Here is a 19499-nt window from a genome sequence, read left to right as displayed (position 1 = left end):
TTTTTACCGATGCTAGAAATTCTTTCGTGTAAATAAAGCACATTAAATACTGATCTGGATCGCATCATCGTTTAAGTTTGTATATATCATCTGTATATTTCGCTTTTCTCTTCTTTTTCGCTACACAACTTCAGAAATAAAGTCAAGTCACTTATTAGCTACTTATAGAAATTCAGCACGAAGAGAAACAGGCACGCACGTACGACTTAAGGTAAAAACTGTTTGTGGATATGATCATTTAATATAATCAATGCACTTTTCGGTGCGAACCTACAAAAACTAGGTTGAAGGATTCAATTGAATGTTAAATGGAGGTGAATTAAAATATATGGCCCGCGAACAAGTGAAGGCAGTTTTTCAGTTTAAACGCTATTAAAGTAAGAACCGAATACAAACGTGCGAAACGTAAATAAAAACTGATATTGAACATTGATATACTAATTAGTGAAATTCAAAATGTGAGGCACAATTAAAATACAAATAAGTTCACAAAAAGTTCACAAAGATTCAAAGGAAGCAATACAAGCAATGAGAAATGGCCTTATCCTATAAGTACTGCAAAATTATACCCTTAAGCTGCTAGTCTTTTTTATCCGATTCCCAGAGTGGCTGACTCCTTGATTTCCTTACACACTACGATCAGTTTTGTTTGTGCAGTGGGCAGGGCGTTGCGTCCCCGGGTGCTACCTAATCCAATCGCACTAGGTTATGCGTAGGGCTAAATGCTTAATGTAATGTAAAGGGCACACGAGATCAAAGTGTTGGCTGCCGGTCGGTTCTATTCCTCACAGCTCCTCCGCTAGGCTGGGCAGGGAGATTACCACTTCACCCATCAGCTGCGCCTCGTTTGGATCATTCGAGACGATGATGCGCTCGAACTCGGTGTTTGTGGGATCCACGATCTCGTAGCAGGATCCGGTGTCCGGTTCCGCCAGCGAGACGTTCACCTGCGGCGACAGTATTTGTTGGGTCACCTCCAAGCTCTCTATGCGCGTCGTCTCAAGGCGGTAGAACCCGTTCTCGTCCACCCGGTAGGTGAATCTCTTGTGGCCCGAAGGCAGGCGGAAGCCGTGCTTCTTCATGAGGTGAGCGGAGAGCGACTTGCCGCTCTTGAAGAAGCGCTCGCAGCAGTGGCAGGCGTACAGGATGGGATTGTTGCCGTGCACCTCCAGGAAGTGCTGTAAGAGAAACAGGAGGTTCACTTGCGGCCGAGCGAATGGCAGAAAGGAATGGTGGCTTACCCGTCGCATCTGCGTGTAGGTGCGCACAGAATAATGGCAGTCGGGATGCTCGCACTGGTGCACCGTCTTCGAGTGGACAATCTGGATGTGCTTGGCCAGATCTGACTCCCGAACGCAGCGTGTGTCGCACTCACTACACTTCAGCGGTTTGTCCTTGAGGTGGCGGTACCGTATGTGGGTGGTCAGCGAGCTGGCCGAGCTGCATGTCATGTCGCACATGGTGCACTTGTAGCAGTTAACGTGTCGCACCACGTGGCTCTTCAGCAGCTTCTTGGTGGCAAAGAACTTGAAGCATTGGGCGCACTGGAAGCTGTTCGCTGCAACAGATTAGAGGGTGGACAAGTAGTTAAGTAAGCTAAGTTAAATAAGTGCGGGAATAACGTATAGCTATAGATATGGCAGAAAGAGTTTTTTGAGTGTTTTCAAAGAGCAAATCTCGCACTCACTGTTGTTTTCCGGCTGGCGTCTAAGGTGGTCAAAGAGCGTGGTCTTGGTGCGGAACAGTTCGCCGCAGTGAAAGCAGGCCACCTGCTTCTTGTTGGAGTGGGTACTGATGTGTTCGATGAGGCGGTACTTGTTGCCCATGTGCTTGTGGCACATGGCCCAGTTGCACATCGTCTTGGGCCGCTCGTCCTCGGGCGTCTTTTGTATGTCGTACTCGAACAGGGCGTGCTTAACAATGTGGTCCTGGAACTCCACGATCGAAATGAACTCCCTCTCACAGTCGGTCCAACCACATCGAAAGTTCTGGCCCAGAGCGGGCAGCTTCTCCATGAGGCGGGCCGGCGCGGTGCAGGCGGGGATTTCCGGATGCAGATCGCACTCCAGCTTCCCCTGCAGGAGCAGGTTCAAGTAGTAGCCGTGGTAGTACGAATGCCGTTCGAACTCCACCCGGTTTGCGGTCCGGAAATCGCAGGAGTTCCATGTGCACTGATGCTCCATGTGCTCCGCATGCGCCCCCCGATCGTCCTGGGCCCTTGCATAGTGCTCCAGATGATCCCCAATATGCCCGTTCAGGCTCCACTCGCCAGTGCAAATCTCCTGGCAGCCGCGCCATCCGCAGGTCAGTTCCAGTTCCGCGGCTTTCTTTCGCTTGCCAGGCGGCTGAGGCGCAGGCACTGATGACTGGGGCCTTAGCATGCTTTTTCTGACAGGATTTACACTCTTAATCCCGGAAATTAGTTGAATTTGAAATTAAAAGTAAACCTAGAACAAACAACAACTTTATCGACGAGCTGGGAAAATCGATTTTTCATCGATACATCGCTTTTACAAAGGTCGCTCAAGTAATCGATGGTAAATTCCTCTTCCTTTTGAATTAGTTGAATAGTTAGTGGCCTAATATTCTTCAACTTCTTTCTATGTCTCTATGTTTTTTTTTTGTACGAAAAGTCATTAAAATGCCATCGACAAAATCCACATTTTTTTATTTTGGCTGGTACACATTCCTGTTGAGCATGACTTTAAGATCGCTTCGAGAAACGATTTGTAGAAACAACAAGTCTTATAATGTCTTATAATAATAGGAATATTAATTGGAATATTTGGCGCACTTTCCAGTTCCGATAACACACACAGCTAATCGAAAGCGCGAAGCTATCGATTGTTCTCATGGTTATTGTGCAGCTGAGATCGGAAAAACGTGTGAAAAAGGTGCGTGACTTTTTGTTGTGGAATCCAACCCGATTTTCATAGATTTTTCCTCCCACGCAGCATTAACGAGCAAGTATGTCTGGACGCGAGGGCGGTAAGAAGAAGCCTCTGAAGGCGCCGAAGAAGGACTCGAAGGACCTGGACGAGGACGACATGGCCTTCAAGCAAAAGCAGAAGGAGCAGCAGAAGGCTCTGGAGGCGGCAAAGGCGAACGCCTCCAAGAAGGGTCCCCTCGTCGGCGGCGGCATCAAGAAGTCGGGAAAGAAGTGAAGATGCCACGCCTCCATCTGTAGTCCGCAACCCACTGGATTCTGGACGCTGAATTGCCAGCCGAAGCACACCCATGTGTACCACAATCTTTTTATACTTACGATTACCATTAAATAGATCATTGTACGTCAGGATAGAGATTTATTGTTGCGACACATTCTCTCGGGGATTTCCCTCTAAGCGCGTGGGAAGCTCGACTGCGTCCCAGGTAGCTGGACGGATTGCGAGGCCACGGCACAGGCGGCAGCTATGTGCTCCTCCAGTTTCCCCTTTGGATGACGGGCCAAGTGGTGGGCCAAGGCCCCAATGAAGGCGTCGCCAGCCCCCGTCGTGTCCACCACTTTTTCGGGCGCCACATTTGGCGCAGCCACATGCTGGCACACGCCCTTGGAGTCGGCGGAGCCGAATACAGCTCCTAGTTTGCCCAGAGTTATGATCACCGTGTTGGCACCTGCCGCTATCAGCTTTCCAACCGCATCTTCGGCTTGCCTGGCAAGAGTGGGACCCGATTTAGTTGGCAGTACCACTGGTTTACGCATCGCACTTACTCTACGTTGCAAATGTCGGGCATCTGAGTCATCAAAGCCGCCTCGCTTTCGTTCACACAGAAGATGTTGGCCAACTGTAGCAGTTCGGGGGGTGTGTCGGTCATGGCCGGAGCCGCGTTGACAATGGACACGCCCCGGAAGGTTCTCAGAGCGGTCAGGGTGGCCTCAACCGGCGTCTCCAGCTGGCACACCAGAACTTTGGCTTCCTGGAAGAGCGCCTCCGCCGAGGAAACGTCACACGAGCTCAGCCGATTGTTGGCGCCCACCACAATGATGATGTTGTTCTCGCCGCCATCTGACACGGCTATCTGGGCCACGCCAGTCGTCTGCTCCGCCAGCTGCTCGACGTGGTTGACATTGACGTGCTCCTCGCGCAGATGCCGCAAATAGTCGCTGCCGAAGGTGTCTGCGCCCAGTTTGGCCACCAGAGCTGTGCGGGATCCTTGGCGCGCGGCAGCCACACACTGATTGGCGCCCTTGCCGCCGTAGCCAGTCTGGAAGCGATGCCCATGGAGCGTTTCTCCGGCTTTCGGCAGACGGGTCGTGTAGCTGGAAAAGGTGTTATTGTCAGATTCTCCTTGGGATAGAGCCTTCTCTGCCCACCTACCTTATAAAGTCAATGATGGCCGAGCCGAATACCAGCACTTCCGTTTCGGCCATTGCTGTAATTGCACTAGTCTCTTGTGGATAGTCTGTTATCTATAGTCTCTTGTGGAATGGAGGAGCAGAGACGAGAGCTCACTGCCCCTTATCAGTCGAGATTACTTGACCTCGGCGGAAGAGGGGCAAGGGCGGCAGCGGGGCAGTCGAAAGAGCACTATCAGCCAACTGGCCCAGTCCGCTTCTGGCCGAGATCGGGGCAGAGGTACGGGCGATAAATCGACGAACTATAGCTAAAATACCAAAAAATACCATGCTAACCGGATCATTTTAATTTCGAACGAATGTTGCAGCACGAAACTTTCGATTGTTTTCGATTATAACAATTGAAATGCTTAGTAATAATATATGTACATATGAATAATAATGGAGAAATCGTAGATATGATTGTTTAATTGGCTTTTGTTTATGCAAACTAAATTAAGACCAGCCACTGTTGAAATACATAAGCAATTTATTATTTCTGTTATTAAGAACGTTGTTTCTTAACTATTCCTTTTCCAATATAATATAATTAAATAATAATAATAATAATAAATATAATTAAATTTGCCGTTCAATTTAATTCAAATCAAAACCGAAATCATTCCAAAAACCATTGTTTTGAAAGATTCCCTCTTTCCCTCAAATAGAAAGAGAAGCTATCATTTAAAGCATAGTTTTTTAATATATATGTATATATGGATAGAATATATGGATGGGTCTCACGATTAACCAAATGAAAAAAAAGTAAATGGGTAATACAAGCGATTCCGAACTGAGTTCTGTATCGTTTCGGGGCACGGATAGAATAACAAGACCCGCTGCCCAAGTAAACGATCTTGGGAGACGAACGACTAGTGCACCTTCTTGTTACTACTCCAAGGTTTTGCTTTCTGTTCTGGAAATGCGTGGCCGTGTGTGCCATGATTATGACGCCCCATCTCTGGCTTAACTTCTCAATTTACTAACATTGCTATTCTCCACTCGACTCGTGGCTGTAGGAGTGGGAGGACCGTGCTCTGGATGGCACGGCCAGGAAGTGCCAAGGCAATCCTAGATACCAGCCCGCTCCAGAGCACTCAGCTGGGTGCCCAGGCGCTCCTCTTTGGCCTTGCGCTCCGTACTGATCTTCTTCGACCACTGGTACGTGTTGAGGAACGTCTGCACGTCGGTCTTTCCGTTAAGGAAGTGCTCCACGTGACGATCGCAGTCGCCATCGGCATTGGAAGCTGCAATCTGAAGAAGCTCCTTCAGGGGAAATTGAATGCATGTTACGGTTGGGCATCCCATGCTATTGGCTTCTCAAGAGAACTCACCCTGATATGCTGAGGAGCGTACTCATCCGACTTCTTGAAGTACTTCTTGTTTAGCCGGTCGCATTTCTCGCCCAGGTCTTTTAAAGCTGTAAAATCGTCGCTGAGTCGTCGTTTCAGCTCCACCAAATGAATGCCCTTGCACTCGTTCTCTCCTGGATTAAAATACAGAAGGCTTAGATAGATTTGCCAGCCTCGGGCCGTGACCTACTAACTTGATATGATCTCCACCTGGTCCATCATTGAATCGAGCTCCTCGTTCAGGTACTGCACCACGGACATCTCCTCGATGAAGTCGTCGAAGAACTCGGGATCCCTATCCAGCTGCTTTAGTTCGTCCAGCGACAAAGTGCACAGGTTGGGCAGGTTGTCCGATTGGCCGGCCTCCTGCTCCTTGGCCTCACTGCTTTCGGCCGGAGGTCTTTGGGCAAGAGAGTGGGCAAGGGCAAAATCCTGTGGTGTGGTCGGCATCTTCAGTTTTGAATCCAAATTTTCGAATGTCAATGTGTCTGCGTTAGATCTATTTTAAATTTAGAATTGTGAACTGTATAAACGGAAGTTTACCGGTTTACTGAGTTTTACGAATGCCGAGGATAGTTGTGTCAAACTGGAGCACTCACTGAACTCCAAAGGAAGTTGGCGAACCCGGTTGCAAGACTACCAACGTTTCAAGGGACTTGCCCGCTTTGCGTGGTACTCAGCCAATCTTCGGCTACTAATGTTCTGATCTTTTATGCTTTGCCTTCGGATTGGAAGCACTGGTTTTATATGCCCCGATCGAAGTTGCATTTTCGTTCTCTGTCCATCTCAGTGCTGCCACCTTGGCTAGCTTGCCGCCAAATTCGGTTAGCGTCTGAGGCGGTCAGCGGGAATTCAAGTCGCTCCCGCTTTCTTCAAAAGATTTGGCTACAATAATAATTCTTATACATGTCTTGGTTTTCATTTAACTTCGTGAACTTTTCGTTAATTAAAAACGTGTAAACTAGGCACTGGCACTATTGCATCTGCAAAACACATTTCCTAGCCACAGCCAAATCTCACAAGTGACTTCGCTTCCATCTGAGTGCTGAATGCAGCTTTGGCTTGTAAATTTAGCCTAACTTTATTTTGTTTTCATATAATTAATTTTTTGCATCCTTGGTTCTAGCCAGTTGGTGGATTTGGACAGTGTGGCAACCCTGGTTGCCAGCTGCAGACGCTTGTTTACATTTTGCATCTTTACATAACGAACTCAGTAACTCCAGTACATAAGCACACTATGGCACTTTTCGAGATGAAGTGGCTGCGCCGCTGGGTGAGGCGCAACACGAATCCCATACCGGAGCACCGGGCGGAGCTGTGGAAGCGGCGCTTGAGCATCGGGTACGCCGTTCTGGCCTGGCAGGCATTCGGCCTCGTTTGCTACATGGTCTACACCGGACGCAACGACTGGGCCAAGTACTACGGCTACAAGACGGAGGAGGAGCTGGCCCTGTCGCCGGCCCAACAGTTCGCCAAACACCTGAAGGTCGAGGGCAGCGGCAAAATCATCAGGTTCTCCGGATTCCACAAGGTGGAGGAGGTGCCCTTCGACGCCAGCGAGGTGGACCGGGTCAAGGAGTAGCTGTAGTTCCCACCAGCTCAGTGAACCATCATTTTTTTTTAGCCATCGTATGTTTATTGCCATTAAAGCTTACAAATCGGACTTAACTATGTTGAGGCCTCAATAGGAAACCGTTGTGGATCCAAAATGGTTTCGCGTCCCCGAGCATCAGATACATCTTGATGGGATAGAAGGACACTCTTAAATTTCTTGTAGTGTTCTACATTTAAATTTCGTAAGAGATTAAAATGATTTCAAATTTAAGGTACGGCAGTTTTAGTCTTTGGTATGCTTCGCTGTGGTATTTGCAGACACTCAAGCGACAGCCACACTAATGCAGCGCAAAAGTGAAACTAATCGGAGATCTCCCATCGCCAGCAACAACAACAATAACAAAACGCAACAACAATAAGCAGCGACGCGACGCTGACCGCGGACAAATCGTATCGTTAAGCGATAACAAGCGACCACAATAACAAAAGCAAAAGCGTAACATATTGGCAGGCTGCAACGGGACTAATCACGGCTATTGGCGTTGGCCAACTAACCAAGTAACGACTCCGGTAGTCCGGTAATCGGTGTCCCCGCGAGCGGTTGTGATTCCAATCGGCTATTGGCATTCGGTGACTTCTATTAATAAAGCAACAAATCGAAGAGCAGCAAGCAGCATCCTCCTGTGCGGAGTCATCTGTTCCATTGCACACAAAACAAAACAAGAAGAGACATGTAAATGAATATTAATAGCCCGTCATCAAGGGGAGGTCATTGGCTATTTCTTTCGCTCGTCCGCTCCCTCAGTTTCGCCTATAACTGCACTTGCTCTGTCTGCGAAATAACGGGAGTCAACAACAAATGGCATTTGCAGATGGCTGCCGCCGCATCGTCTAATTGGAATTTGTGCAAAGAAGAGGCGTAAAGAAAACAAAAAAATCTGCAAATAATTGCTAATTAGTTGCATTTCTGCCATTGTTCGAAGGCTTCCTTGCGAATTTTTAATGTAATTAACGCGCCAGCTGTTTTTTCGAGTGTGTTTTCTGTGTGTGTGTAGCGGTATCCGAAGCCCCCGATCTATTTTGTTTTTACTTTTTGTTTTTTCGGTGTCCAGAAACAACGAAAAGCCAAAGGTGCAAGTGCGTACAAATAGTAGTCCATGCAAAAACGGCATTCCGCCCTACAGAAAATACAGTTAAAAGGAAGGGGCGAATCTAGGAAAAGTACCGTTTGAATTCGATTGTCTCTGCGCCTTCTCCTCTCCTCACCATATTTCTCCGGCACTTCGTCGTTTTCTACATTCGCCGCGGGAAGCAGGGTGAGTAAAATAAAAAAACAAAAACGCAAAGAAATGTAAAGCAGATCGTTGTTGTTGCTGGTGGTTTTGATACGAAAACCATCAAAGAGCATTATATCAATTTCGGGAAAGTGAAATTTTGAAACTTCCACTTTCTGCTTCTGCACCAGCAACAAAAACGTAAGCAGCGCAGCAAAACGTAAACCATCAACAAAGCAACTTTACAACTCCGAGCCACGCATAAATGTATATATTAGCGAAAACGAAACTATTTTCTAAAAATAATTTATTGTGACCGCCGCTCATACAACAACACACAATGTACGTAAAACAAGCGGAGCAAACAAAGGTCGATAAACACGAACAGAAATACATATAAATATCAAAAAAGAGCGGCGTCTAATTCAAGTGGTAACGGTGAACGAGCAGTGCGCCGCGACTGCGCAGTCCACTGTAGCGGCTTCAAATCGCTATTGCTTGCCCCTTAAGGTTTTTCAACTAAGTTCCACCTCGAACCCAAGCTGCACATGACCAGTTGATTCTTTAACCAGGCTTTTCATGGGCAACTGCCTGGCGTTCTGGGGACGCTGTTTGGAGGAATGGTCACCTCGTAAATTAATGTCTCTGCTGAAAAGATCTGTCACCTGATCTCCGTAATTTCCTTAGTGTGGGAAAAGCGCCGATATAGCCAACAGTTTGGAGCGTAGCGCACATTTCTTTGGCGCGCCAAAGCGGAACGTTTGTAAACGCGGGTGTTACAAAAACCGTTTCTATTTTCTAATTGCTGTGCTTTAGAACTTCACCAACTTTAGCTGGAAAATGTTTGGAACCCGCCGGACAAAACTAAATCTCACAGATCTTTTGGCTTTTAGACGCCAGTGAATGAATGGCCGGTGAGCTTTGAACCCCCCTCATGTAAGCCAACTGAAAAAACCTTCAGCCTCTTTTATTCATTATCATTTTCCCTATTATTTTTTTTGGGGGACGGGCGGTAAGCTTTGTTTCGGCCTGGCCTTTGGTCATAGACCTCTAATGTACGTAGCTTGCAAGCAATACGAATCATAAAAGAGCCATGCGGTGGGGAAAGAAAGAAGAGCAAAGAAACGTGTAACTGGCAGAAATGCTGAAAGCCGCGAATGAACCCCTTCTCCTACGAACGGCAGACACGCTTTCCTGCTTCTTGCGGTTTCTTTTGCAGCTTTGCTGCCCTGCTGGCTTTGATAAGGCCCACGCTTGAGAAGAGGCAGCACAGGAAAAGCTCAAAAGAACGGGTGGCAGACTTATTCAACTACTGCAAGGTGGCCAAGTATACTTAGCCACGCATTCTTGGGACACAAGATATGTACATTTAATATTTACATACAATTACTCAAAAGTTCTTGCTCTCCTTGCAATTATGGCCTTCGACAGAAGTGCTATGTTTATTATTATGACAACATTTCCAATAATAAGTCCAACTATTTGAAAGTACCCGTTATTCGCGCCCAACCAGTGTTGGACATCGTGTCACGCATGCGCCGTGCCCGGAGCTCCCCGGTGTTGAGTGTTATCGGGTATATCGATAGGCGCCGTCGACTAGACACTTGTTGTTGTCGGGAAGCAGCAGAAAAACCGAAACGCGCGTCGCTTTGTCACCAGTTATTCGCTTATTTGGAGTCGTGCGTAGCTCGCCTCGTTTTGCGTAATTTACCTTTGTTTCTGTTTCCCACTGTAGTATGTTCTGCAGTTAAGGTTTATGACAAATTAGCAATGAGCAACAAAGTTCTTCGCTCGGTACGTACGCGTACGTGTAAAAGTGTGCGGGTATTGTTTGAGCATCGTATTGGTGTGCGTGTGAAGTTGGCCTTTCGTTTTGTTGGCGTATTGCAGTTTTTTTACGAAAGAGTGTGTGAAAAGGGAAGGAAATTCCTTTTATAGCTATCTGGTGTACATAGTTAAACAGCATTGCCTATGTTTGATTGTTGATGCGTTGATTCATTATCCACCTTTCTCTCACTCTCTCTTTCTGATTTTCATTCAATTTCTGTTCCCTTTCTGGCAACTCCATTGTTGTTGCTGCCTCTCGTTGAAGGGCAAGCAGATCTCCCCTCTCATCCCCTCTTTCACCCAACATCCTGATTTGCCCGCTCTCCCAGCTCCGCAGTTGCATTTTAAGTATTGCATAGTTCCCGAATTTGGGCGCGCATTCAAACTGCATCTGGAAATAAGAATTCCAATGCCAAGTCGGATGCCGTGTTTGTATTCTGCCCACTTATCCAACTTATCGCTGTGCAAACATGATAAAGATAAACCCCCGCCAGGTGATAAGAAAAAACTCTCGTGTCCATCGGCAATTAGGCAAAAAGTGTTTCTCTGAATACATGAATTTAATTTCATGTTTCGCTCGTGCTCAGCATGATGTCACTCCACTGTTTGCGTTTAAATTTTTAGCCCAAAGTGAAATACAAAATTTGTATGTTTCGCGTGGGTCGCTGTCACAAAAAAGAAATCCGAATGAAACTCATTCGAGGCCATACATGGCAAACTAGCTAAATCCGAAGATCTGACTGTTTTGCAACACTTCTGTTCGGCGTGTTGCAACTTGCAAGTGCAACTCCGCTGGGGTCAGCTGGCAATGCCATTTGCTCAGTTGCACTTCATTTGTTCTCCTGTAGTCTTTTCGCTCAGTCGTGAAATGACTAATCCGCCTTGCATGTGAAAGCACACACGCATACTGCCCTGGGTGGTGGAGAGCGGAGAGGTTGGGGTGGTCCCTGTGGACAATGGGTGAAGAGAAAGAGTCCTCTCTTTCGCACAGAACCCCAACGCCTACAGCAGAGGCTGACGTGAATTATTCGTGGGAAATGTGATCAATTTGTACGCCACCGGTCCTCACAAGCCTACATGTTTATTTTATTTGATTTAACTTCTGATGCTGGTGGCTTGGCCCCGTTTGTCCAGCAGCGTACGTGTGACTTTCAGTGTGTCCAAGGGCGGCTGTCGAATTGTTGACGTTGTAGCAGGGCCCGGGCCAGAATACAGTGCGCCATCAATTTAACCGTTCCAGAACTGAATCCGAGCTGGTAGAAGTGGACTGAGCTTCAGTTTTGACAATCAGAAATCACGGAGTGCCTTTAATTGATAATCGGGTGTGAATGCAAACGCGATTGTGCGTTTGTTTTGGTTTCTCTCTTTATCTCCCTCTTAGCCGCTCTCCCAATGACAATAACAATGCAGTGTGATTGTTCGTCGCCGCAAGCGGGTTATATTGTTGTGCACTTTGCCTGATGTTGCATGCAACACGATCATCTGTTGCTTGTGAAATCCAATTTCAAGCCCGCTTTTCTCTATTCATCGATTGACTCATTCGTCGCCCGTTTTGCAGTACACGTTCCCAACGAAATAAGTTTATAACAAGAATCTAAAAAATAAAAGAAGTGATATTGAACGACAAATGAAAAAAGACGAACATGTAAACTAAATTTCTACAATTACACATTAGAAAACATTAAAAGCGCAACGAACGATAAAAGATCAAATTAATCAAGTTTAACTGCAAGACACAATAAATGATGGTTGATATTAAATAAGTTTAAAAGCAACAAGTATATGGTTGATGGTTCACGTTTTGCAACGAGCAAGGCAAGACTGGCAGCAAGATGATCAAACTGAAATCCTTGTTCCGCAGAGGACAGGGCACCTCCAGCTCCCATTCCTCCAACTCGTCACACAAGCAGCAGCAGAACTCCTCAAACAACAATCGACAGAAGTCGCAGTCGAGCACTTCATTGAATACCGCCCACGAGCAGCAGCAGCCGCAGAACAGCATCACCGCAGCAACTACAAAGTTCTACGCCCACCAGGAGACGGCCAGTTACGAAAGAGGCGTGGATGTGGGTGACGAGGGGGCGCTACTGCTGACCAACCAGCAGCAGGAACAGAGGCGCCAGCAGCAACAGTTACAGCAGCAGCAGCATCAGAAGCCCCAAAGCAACACCTTGCCTCAAAAGAAGTCCAAGCTCAAGGGACAAAAGCAGCCCAAGCTGTTGCCAGTGCAGCAGCCACACAGCAATGCACCTGAACCACATGATCCACAGCAACCACTGATGACTTCCCTGGCAGCAGTGCCGCAGGCTTCAGCGACTGGGAGCTCCAGCAACAGCAACATCAATAACAACAACGCATTGGCCGCACTACAAGATGGTGGCGCTGCTGCCGCCGCTGCTGCAGATTTCTACCAGCAACTAGCAGCAGCAGCAACGGCAACTGCAACAGCAACCTCGGCGAACGGCAGCAACACCAGTGCTGATAGTCCGGTCAGCTCTTTTCCCGCAGCAGCAGCCGCCGTTGCGGTTGCCGCTGTGGCAGCAAGCAGCTACCAACAACAGCAGCAACAGCAACTCCTAAACAACGAACAGCAACAACAGCAACTCCTAGAGGTAAGTTAAGTCCCCATTTGTTGCCCAGTTTTCACATAGTAATCGAAACTCAACCACACAGGCTAACAATAAGATGCAGGAGCTGCACAAACAGATGGATAGATTCAAAAGCGAGCAAATGCAACTGGAGACACGCATCACGGAGCTGTTGCCATACCAAAGCGAGGTGGCCAAGCTGAAGGGCGATCTGGTTAAAATGCAGGTGCGCAAAAGCTCGCCAGGGGTGTAAATGGTGAAAGATGGTTTAAGTTGGCTTACGGGGGGTAGTAAGCGAAAACGGGGATGTTGGCTAACCACAAGTTGCTGCTGTGTTGTCACGGCTGATTGATGTTTTTGTTGCCTCTCCCGCATTGATGAATTCATCATATACACTTGCACAAAGGGGGTGGGCTAGATTTTTTAGTAAGAAAATAAGCTATTTTAAATATAAGCATACGTTCAGAGTTATCTTTTATTCTTTGAATAAGTCCGTTAAGAATTAAATGTTAGTAAGCAAGCCTTTGAGTTATACCGGCGTTAAAAAGCTTTAGTAAAGGGTATTACAGGCAAAGCCGAGTTCTTGGACGCTGCGCTTCGCTACCCTCACTTATCCGCGCATGTTAAATACGATATAGCGATATAGCGCTCCTTTAATTGGGTGTAGTAGTCTGATTTTGCGTCGTAATGCAACAGCAGCCACATTAACGCAGCCCAGAGAGAAGCAAAACTGATCAGTCTGATACTTGTGCTTCCAGAGTCTACAGGAAAAGTCCCAGATGGAAATCGGTAATTTGAAATACGAGAATGAATCTCTGCGCAATCGGCTACGGGACGTAGTAAACTCACCGCTGTCGGATGCGGAGAAGCACCAGATCATTCAAGACTCGCAGCGGCTGCACAGTTCAGCGCCCGCTTCAATAGCCCTGCCCAGTGTAAGTACTTTCAGACGATTTCTAGTGATGCAAAAGACCCTAACATTATCCCTATTTCCTTTCCATATTCAGACACATGATGCGCATGATGGTACACCCTGCCTCACTCCCGACTGGGATAAACAATCATCCTCCAGCGAGATCTCTGTAGCCTGCCTGCAAGACAAGATCATTCAAATGGAGGAGACACACTACTCCACTAACGAGGAGCTACAGGCTACGTTGCAGGAGCTGGCAGACTTGCAAACCCAGCTGACGGATACGCAGACGGAGAACGAGCGTCTGGCCGAGGAGAAGGATGTGCTCTTTCAGTCGCTATGCCGACAGACGGAGAAGCTAAATGAATCGCGTACGCAAATCAGCACGCTGCAAGAGCTGTTACTTCGGGATACCAAACAGCCTGCACCCGAAGTAAGTGCTTCGGAGAGAGAGCAGAAGCTTCTGGACCTCATCAAGACATCACAGGAGGAGCGCGAGGCAGTTTTGCTCAAGCGGGAGGAACTGGGAGCTGAGCTGGCGGAAATGAAACAGGCCCGGGAAGCTGGCCAACTGGAACTGCAGCGCCAGAGGGAACGAATTGCCCTGCTGGATTCTCAGTTGGATGCAGCAAACGCAGAGCGGCGGCAAGGAGAGGCTCAGTTTTCTCAGGCCATGGAAGAGATATCGCAGAGGGCCATCGAAATCAGTCGACTGAGCACTCTTCTGGAGAATGCGCGCTCAAAGATCGAGGAGCTAGAAGCAGATTTGTCCAGAGGAGACAAGACAGACCTGAGCGAAGTGCTGGATGTGGCCAGAAAGGAGAAGGATGCCCTAGAAGAGCGTGTGGCTGAGCTACAAGATCAGTGCTCTCGCAGCCAAGCTGAGCTGAGAAGGCTACGTGATCAGCTATCCGGGCTAACTGAGGAATGCAAAGTGGTCAAGAATAACGCCAAGTGTGCGGTCTCCCACCTTGAATACCGCTTAGAGCAGCTCCAACGTGACAAGGACAAAATAGCTGGCGAATGGCAGGCCCTGGAGGAACGCGTGGCCGAACTGCAGGTTCAGTGCAAATGCCATCAGGAAGACAAAGCCCAGTTGCAATCTCTGCTAGCTGAAACTCAGCGCCATCTGGGCGACGTTCAACTGAAGCTGGGTGAGGCAGAGTGTAGACTCGACCAGGAGACACAGCTGCGGCGCAAGGAGGCCGAGGAGTGGCAGCAGTTCCAGGCCGACCTTCTCATGACTGTGCGAGTGGCCAACGACTTTAAGACTGAGGCGCTCAGCGCCCGGGAGCAGCTAGTTCTCGACAATAAGACGCAGAAAGAAAAGATCAGACTGTTGGAGCAGCAGCTTGAAAAACTTTCCAACCAGCGTAAGCCCAATTGCCGTTGTCTATGTCGTCAATCGGTAATCTTTAATGCTTTTCTTAACCCTTGCAGAAATGCAACAGTCGGAGACTCCGCAATCCGTGCTGTCCACAGTTCAGCGTGAGATGGAGATGGCCACGCGACGCAGCAAGCTTAGCTTCAGCCGACAGGACTCGCGGCTCTCCGTCAAAACGCTCATTGAGAGTATTGAGAATAACAAAGCGGTAAGGCCTGTGAAGCATTAATCTTCCCCAAACCATTCCTAACTATTTTGGTCCTACAGCAGGGCAAAACCGACGAGTCGGAATCCCACTACAGCTCGACGTCCAGCCTAAACAGCGGGACTCCTGACCTGGGCACCACGCCCATCATCTTTCCTCCCTCCAGTGACTGGCATGAGAGCGTGAGTATTCAATCGAAAATGAATTTGAGTGCTCGTGCTGTATTTCTGAACTAATGGCCTTGAATTCTCCACAGATTCGGTTGCCTGTGCTGCAGAGCAGCAACTTGCACGTAAACGTCGGCAATCAAGCTGGTGCCGGACAGGGCACCAATACTTCATCTGGCAGCGGAGGAGATTTAGCTAGCACTACCAAAGCAACTTTGCCGCTGCGCGATCAACAACAGCTTGCAATAACATCTACCCAAAGCCAGATACAGAACGTCTCCCAACCTTCTACGCCAGCCACGCCCAGCAGCGCGGGCAGCACCAGTAGCGGCGGGTTGCCGTTTGGTAACGTCTCAAAGTCATTTATCAGCGGTAGGCAGTTTTAATCGGTGTAGATGTATTCGTGATCCTAAAGTCGACTTTTCCGTGCTTCCCAGGCGAACGCAAGGACCCGCTAAACATGCTGGCCAAGAACGGGGGTTCGAAGCGCAACGCCCTGTTGAAGTGGTGCCAAAACAAAACAGTGGGCTACCGCAACATCGACATCACCAACTTCAGCTCGTCGTGGAACGATGGGTTGGCCTTCTGTGCTATCTTACACTCGTATTTGCCGGATCGCATTCCGTACGATCAGCTGACTCCCGCCAACAAGCGTCGCAACTTTTCGCTGGCATTTGCGGCTGCCGAGTCCGTGGGAATTGGCACAACACTGGTGAGTTTCCATGGCCAACAGAAGCTCAACTTGTTTATTCTTATTCTTATCTGAAAATTTCGCTACCAGAATATCAATGATATGTGTCAGATCGAACGACCCGACTGGATGCAGGTGATGTCCTATGTGACGGCAGTCTACAAATACTTTGAGACCTAGAGGAGGGAACTTAAGGACCATCTGCTGCCCTCCACTTGAGCTCTTTTGTGCAGTATTCGTGGGGTTCCCTTTGCTTTCAATATATATGTTTGTTCTTTCGCATTCATATTTGTTTGGTGTTGTGTATATTCAGTTCACGAAGGAGAGCAATCTAATGTTTTCTCCAATTCCTCTAGCTTGTACGCTTTTTCCTTTAAAGCCTCTTCTGTTTTAGTGCGTCTGATTCCCTTGCCCATGTACAATGGTCGTCCGATGCAGCGCCCCATATTCAGACATCGCTACTTTTAAATACCTTTGTTTTTGGGTTTTAAAGACAAACCCTAGTAATAAGTATAAGCAAGAGTTAAATTTTTTTTATGAAGCTTCAAAGTTTGTTGGAACGATCGTACCAAGGACAACGATGACTATCCCAGCCTGTTCCCACTGCACATGGGTGTTTATATAGGTATTTTTTTATTGCGTGGTACAGAGTTTATTTTAATGCGTAAATCGACGATTGAGCTGGACGATTATTAGCTTGACGACGAAACATTACTATACAGATAATAAGGAGATGGGCTAGCTTTAGCGTATATATAACTATTTATTTCAACTAATTCAAAACACTAATTTAAACATAAACAAAATGTATTTTTAAACGATCTATCATAAAGAACAATATGCTGCAAAAGGCAGTAAGTCAAGTAACCCCCGGTTGTTTTCTTTAGCTTGAATGCCTTCATTAAACTAGGATAAGCTGCGGGAAGCAAATTAAAATTGCTATAAAATCTTTTGCGCCCGAAATTTGCATTTTTCCTTGTAAGAATTTCTGAGCCGCCGCTTATTAAAATAAATCAATCTTGGCAGGCGCACAAAAAGTAAAACTGGAGCCCTTGGAAAATGGGGGAGTCTCATGTAAGGCGTGGTGCAAAAACTTTCAAAATGGCGCTCCTTCAGGCGCAAATTTCCCTCGAGAGGGAAATTTCCCTTGGAGCAGGAAAGAGATGGCGTCTGTACGTTGGCTCAATCATTTTGAGGGCGGGATTCCGGATGTGGTTGGTCGGATTTCTGGGGATGACGGGCGGCTGGGGTGTGGCATGATTCAGAGGATTTAGGTAAGGGTCCAAACCACACCGCAGGGGGTGGGCAATTTCTTTAAAATTAAAACAAGCCGATGATTGATGTACTCGAGGCTAATGAAAAGAGACAGGCAAAGCTGGCAAGGATAAGGACAGGCCCATCGCTATTGTTCAATGAACATGGTTTTTGATCATATAATCTTCTATATTTAGATATATCTTTCAAAATTTTGAACGATCAAATATGTTTTGTATTGTCTTGCGAACATCTACAACAAGACTGTACAAAGTTCGGCTTACCAAAATTTCTCTGTGAATCATCCGATCAGTAGTCAGTCTCACATATATAGTCTATAATACATACTACCAGTAACAAAAAGCACAAAGGACAAATTAGCTTGCATACAAATGGACCTATATGAATGACAATATATCAATAATGATAAATTCGAGAAAAGCTAGTAATACTTTCTAATAACAAATTTTCTCACACGTTCATCAAATTAAGGAAAAATCACACATTAAATTCCTGGTCGGTAAAGGTGGTCATTCGGTCATTCGGCAGTAATGAACAAACCTGCAGCTGCTTGGACCGGACTATTATCAAACGCTTTCGTGTCTTTTAATTTGGTCCGTGCGTTTGGGCAAAGGTCACGTAGTTCGAAAAGCCTTTAAACATCCATCTACCCTTTTGTTCGCCGCGTGGTGCAGGGGAGAAGCAAATAGTATCTGTCAATTAGGCGGCTCCTTGTTGTGGTGAAACTGTCCTTTTCTCGGCACATGTCGAAAATGAAATTAAACGCTGACGCATCTTTTGCTGACCAGTGGCCAGTCCCCGAAACTTGTGCGTATATTTGACGGGAGATGGCGGCCTTTGGCTTAGGAGTCTTGGGGAAATGGAGAAAAATGCTTGGTCATAAATCAAGAAATTGGCAAAAATAAATTTCAATTCGGGCAACATTTTAATATAAGAAACAGACTGGGCACAGGCAGGCAGCCACGAGTGCGGGGACACGTACATATTCACACACTTAATGGGTCGGTGGCAGTGCAACTATAAAAATATTATCTATAGTTTCCACTCAAATGCACAGCGGCACTTACCGGACGCCGCTCGTCCTTGTCCGCCCAACCACCCATGTGGATAAATCATAATGGTTAATGTGACTGCGCAATGGATGAGCCAGGCGGTATGGTACACGGAAATAAATTACTATTGACTATTCTCATTCATTGTTGTCGCGCTTGCAGTATTGAATTTTGCATGTTAAATAAAATGTCGACTGACACGCCAATCTAGTAAAAACGTATGTAGTTTTCGTATTCAAAATTGTATTTATATTTTATTATTGCACTCTCTCTTATTGCAACTAGTTCGAAATGCATATTAACAACATATTTTCGCAGTTTTAACGAAATTTTCTTTAACAAAACGAAGAAAACACACAATGCTAACTAGAAAATTGACAAAAGTAAATCTGGAGGAAGGACTATTTATTTTTTAATATTTATATTCGACTTTCGACTTTTGTATTAATTATTGTATTGGTTTTCAAAAGCCAAACTATTTTTTAAATTGTCTATGCTTAGAGTGTAGAAATACCACATTTTGTTCATAATCATTTCTCCTTATTCTAATGACTTTCAATAAATTTCTAAAATCCGTTTTATTTTCTCTGTGCAGGTACACATATGCACGTATATGCTCCAACCGAAAAAAAACCAGACACGTTGGCGAATGTGGAAGTGAATATGAGTGGTGAGTAAGAGTGGGTGTGGCTGGGATCCAGATATATATCTGGCTATATAGATAGTGAGGGGTGGACATTGCTCATCCAGGTCAGGTCATGTCAATTCAGGCGTCGGAAAATCGTTTTGTGTGCGTGTCATTTCTGGGTCATTTGCCATATGTATATCCGTAAAAGACCTGATCCCACCAAGAACAAGTACCCCAACCCGGTCGGGAAATG

The 19499-nt window shown here is 46.7% G+C and overlaps 6 protein-coding genes across 11 annotated transcripts; 3 read left to right on the top strand and 3 right to left on the bottom strand.

Moving 5' to 3' along the window:
• Positions 1 to 70: 70 nt before the first annotated feature.
• LOC6615880 (histone H4 transcription factor) lies at positions 71 to 2494 on the bottom strand. The gene is made up of 3 exons (XM_032726702.1): positions 1688 to 2494; positions 1242 to 1558; positions 71 to 1178 (listed from the first exon to the last, which is right to left on the bottom strand). Exons 1-3 carry the CDS (start codon positions 2379 to 2381, stop codon positions 786 to 788), a joined length of 1404 nt encoding a protein of 467 aa, XP_032582593.1. The 5' UTR covers positions 2382 to 2494; the 3' UTR covers positions 71 to 785.
• A 315-nt stretch (positions 2495 to 2809) lies between these two features.
• LOC6615879 (translation machinery-associated protein 7 homolog) lies at positions 2810 to 3298 on the top strand. Its single transcript, XM_002040213.2, has 2 exons — positions 2810 to 2894; positions 2955 to 3298. Exon 2 carries the CDS (start codon positions 2970 to 2972, stop codon positions 3162 to 3164), a length of 195 nt encoding a protein of 64 aa, XP_002040249.1. The 5' UTR covers positions 2810 to 2894; positions 2955 to 2969; the 3' UTR covers positions 3165 to 3298.
• LOC6615878 (ribokinase) lies at positions 3293 to 4593 on the bottom strand. The gene is made up of 3 exons (XM_002040212.2): positions 4320 to 4593; positions 3713 to 4261; positions 3293 to 3653 (listed from the first exon to the last, which is right to left on the bottom strand). The coding sequence occupies exons 1-3, from the start codon at positions 4370 to 4372 to the stop codon at positions 3341 to 3343; spliced, it is 915 nt and encodes a 304-aa protein (XP_002040248.1). The 5' UTR covers positions 4373 to 4593; the 3' UTR covers positions 3293 to 3340.
• Positions 4594 to 5038: 445 nt separating this feature from the next.
• LOC6615877 (vacuolar protein sorting-associated protein 37A) lies at positions 5039 to 6491 on the bottom strand. Of its 4 annotated transcripts, none has more exons than XM_032726704.1 (4): positions 6232 to 6491; positions 5883 to 6187; positions 5671 to 5822; positions 5039 to 5602 (listed from the first exon to the last, which is right to left on the bottom strand). In XM_032726704.1, exons 2-4 carry the CDS (start codon positions 6136 to 6138, stop codon positions 5408 to 5410), a joined length of 603 nt encoding a protein of 200 aa, XP_032582595.1. In that variant the 5' UTR covers positions 6139 to 6187; positions 6232 to 6491; the 3' UTR covers positions 5039 to 5407. The 4 variants fall into 4 exon arrangements, with proteins under 4 accessions (XP_032582595.1, XP_002040247.1, XP_032582598.1 ...); XM_002040211.2 differs by having other exon boundaries at positions 5883 to 6176; XM_032726707.1 differs by having other exon boundaries at positions 5883 to 6211; positions 6288 to 6491.
• Positions 6492 to 6839: 348 nt separating this feature from the next.
• On the top strand, positions 6840 to 7513 carry LOC6615876. Its single transcript, XM_002040210.2, has 2 exons — positions 6840 to 7317; positions 7377 to 7513. The coding sequence occupies exon 1, from the start codon at positions 6926 to 6928 to the stop codon at positions 7268 to 7270; it is 345 nt and encodes a 114-aa protein (XP_002040246.1). The 5' UTR covers positions 6840 to 6925; the 3' UTR covers positions 7271 to 7317; positions 7377 to 7513.
• A 929-nt stretch (positions 7514 to 8442) lies between these two features.
• On the top strand, positions 8443 to 17158 carry LOC6615875 (cytospin-A). Of its 3 annotated transcripts, none has more exons than XM_002040209.2 (10): positions 8443 to 8558; positions 12205 to 12955; positions 13017 to 13157; positions 13690 to 13866; positions 13939 to 15217; positions 15285 to 15436; positions 15496 to 15615; positions 15690 to 15972; positions 16038 to 16312; positions 16382 to 17158. In XM_002040209.2, exons 2-10 carry the CDS (start codon positions 12623 to 12625, stop codon positions 16469 to 16471), a joined length of 2850 nt encoding a protein of 949 aa, XP_002040245.2. In that variant the 5' UTR covers positions 8443 to 8558; positions 12205 to 12622; the 3' UTR covers positions 16472 to 17158. The 3 variants fall into 3 exon arrangements, with proteins under 3 accessions (XP_002040245.2, XP_032582570.1, XP_032582571.1); XM_032726679.1 differs by lacking the exon at positions 8443 to 8558 and adding an exon at positions 10226 to 10310 and having other exon boundaries at positions 11902 to 12955; XM_032726680.1 differs by lacking the exon at positions 8443 to 8558 and having other exon boundaries at positions 11929 to 12955; positions 15499 to 15615.
• Positions 17159 to 19499: the final 2341 nt, after the last annotated feature.

The sequence above is a fragment of the Drosophila sechellia genome, chromosome X (assembly GCF_004382195.2).
Source record: "Drosophila sechellia strain sech25 chromosome X, ASM438219v1, whole genome shotgun sequence".
Taxonomy (NCBI): Eukaryota; Metazoa; Arthropoda; class Insecta; order Diptera; family Drosophilidae; genus Drosophila; species Drosophila sechellia.
This window is presented reverse-complemented; position numbering and strand designations above follow the sequence as displayed.

Coding starts and splice junctions, on each gene's coding strand:
- LOC6615880 (XM_032726702.1), bottom strand. CDS start 2,381: ATGCTAAGGCCCCAGTCATCAGTGCCTGCGCCTCAGCCGCCTGGCAAG. Junction 1,559..1,687: donor ACGCCAGCCGGAAAACAACA/GTGAGTGCGAGA, acceptor AATCTGTTGCAG/CGAACAGCTTCCAGTGCGCC. Junction 1,179..1,241: donor CCTACACGCAGATGCGACGG/GTAAGCCACCAT, acceptor TTTCTCTTACAG/CACTTCCTGGAGGTGCACGG.
- LOC6615879 (XM_002040213.2), top strand. CDS start 2,970: ATGTCTGGACGCGAGGGCGGTAAGAAGAAGCCTCTGAAGGCGCCGAAG.
- LOC6615878 (XM_002040212.2), bottom strand. CDS start 4,372: ATGGCCGAAACGGAAGTGCTGGTATTCGGCTCGGCCATCATTGACTTT. Junction 4,262..4,319: donor GCCATCATTGACTTTATAAG/GTAGGTGGGCAG, acceptor CACCTTTTCCAG/CTACACGACCCGTCTGCCGA. Junction 3,654..3,712: donor CCCGACATTTGCAACGTAGA/GTAAGTGCGATG, acceptor CACTCTTGCCAG/GCAAGCCGAAGATGCGGTTG.
- LOC6615877 (XM_032726704.1), bottom strand. CDS start 6,138: ATGCCGACCACACCACAGGATTTTGCCCTTGCCCACTCTCTTGCCCAA. Junction 5,823..5,882: donor CCAGGTGGAGATCATATCAA/GTTAGTAGGTCA, acceptor ATTTTAATCCAG/GAGAGAACGAGTGCAAGGGC. Junction 5,603..5,670: donor ACGCTCCTCAGCATATCAGG/GTGAGTTCTCTT, acceptor TTTCCCCTGAAG/GAGCTTCTTCAGATTGCAGC.
- LOC6615876 (XM_002040210.2), top strand. CDS start 6,926: ATGGCACTTTTCGAGATGAAGTGGCTGCGCCGCTGGGTGAGGCGCAAC.
- LOC6615875 (XM_032726679.1), top strand. CDS start 12,176: ATGATCAAACTGAAATCCTTGTTCCGCAGAGGACAGGGCACCTCCAGC. Junction 13,867..13,938: donor CTTCAATAGCCCTGCCCAGT/GTAAGTACTTTC, acceptor TTCCATATTCAG/ACACATGATGCGCATGATGG. Junction 15,437..15,495: donor GTATTGAGAATAACAAAGCG/GTAAGGCCTGTG, acceptor TTGGTCCTACAG/CAGGGCAAAACCGACGAGTC.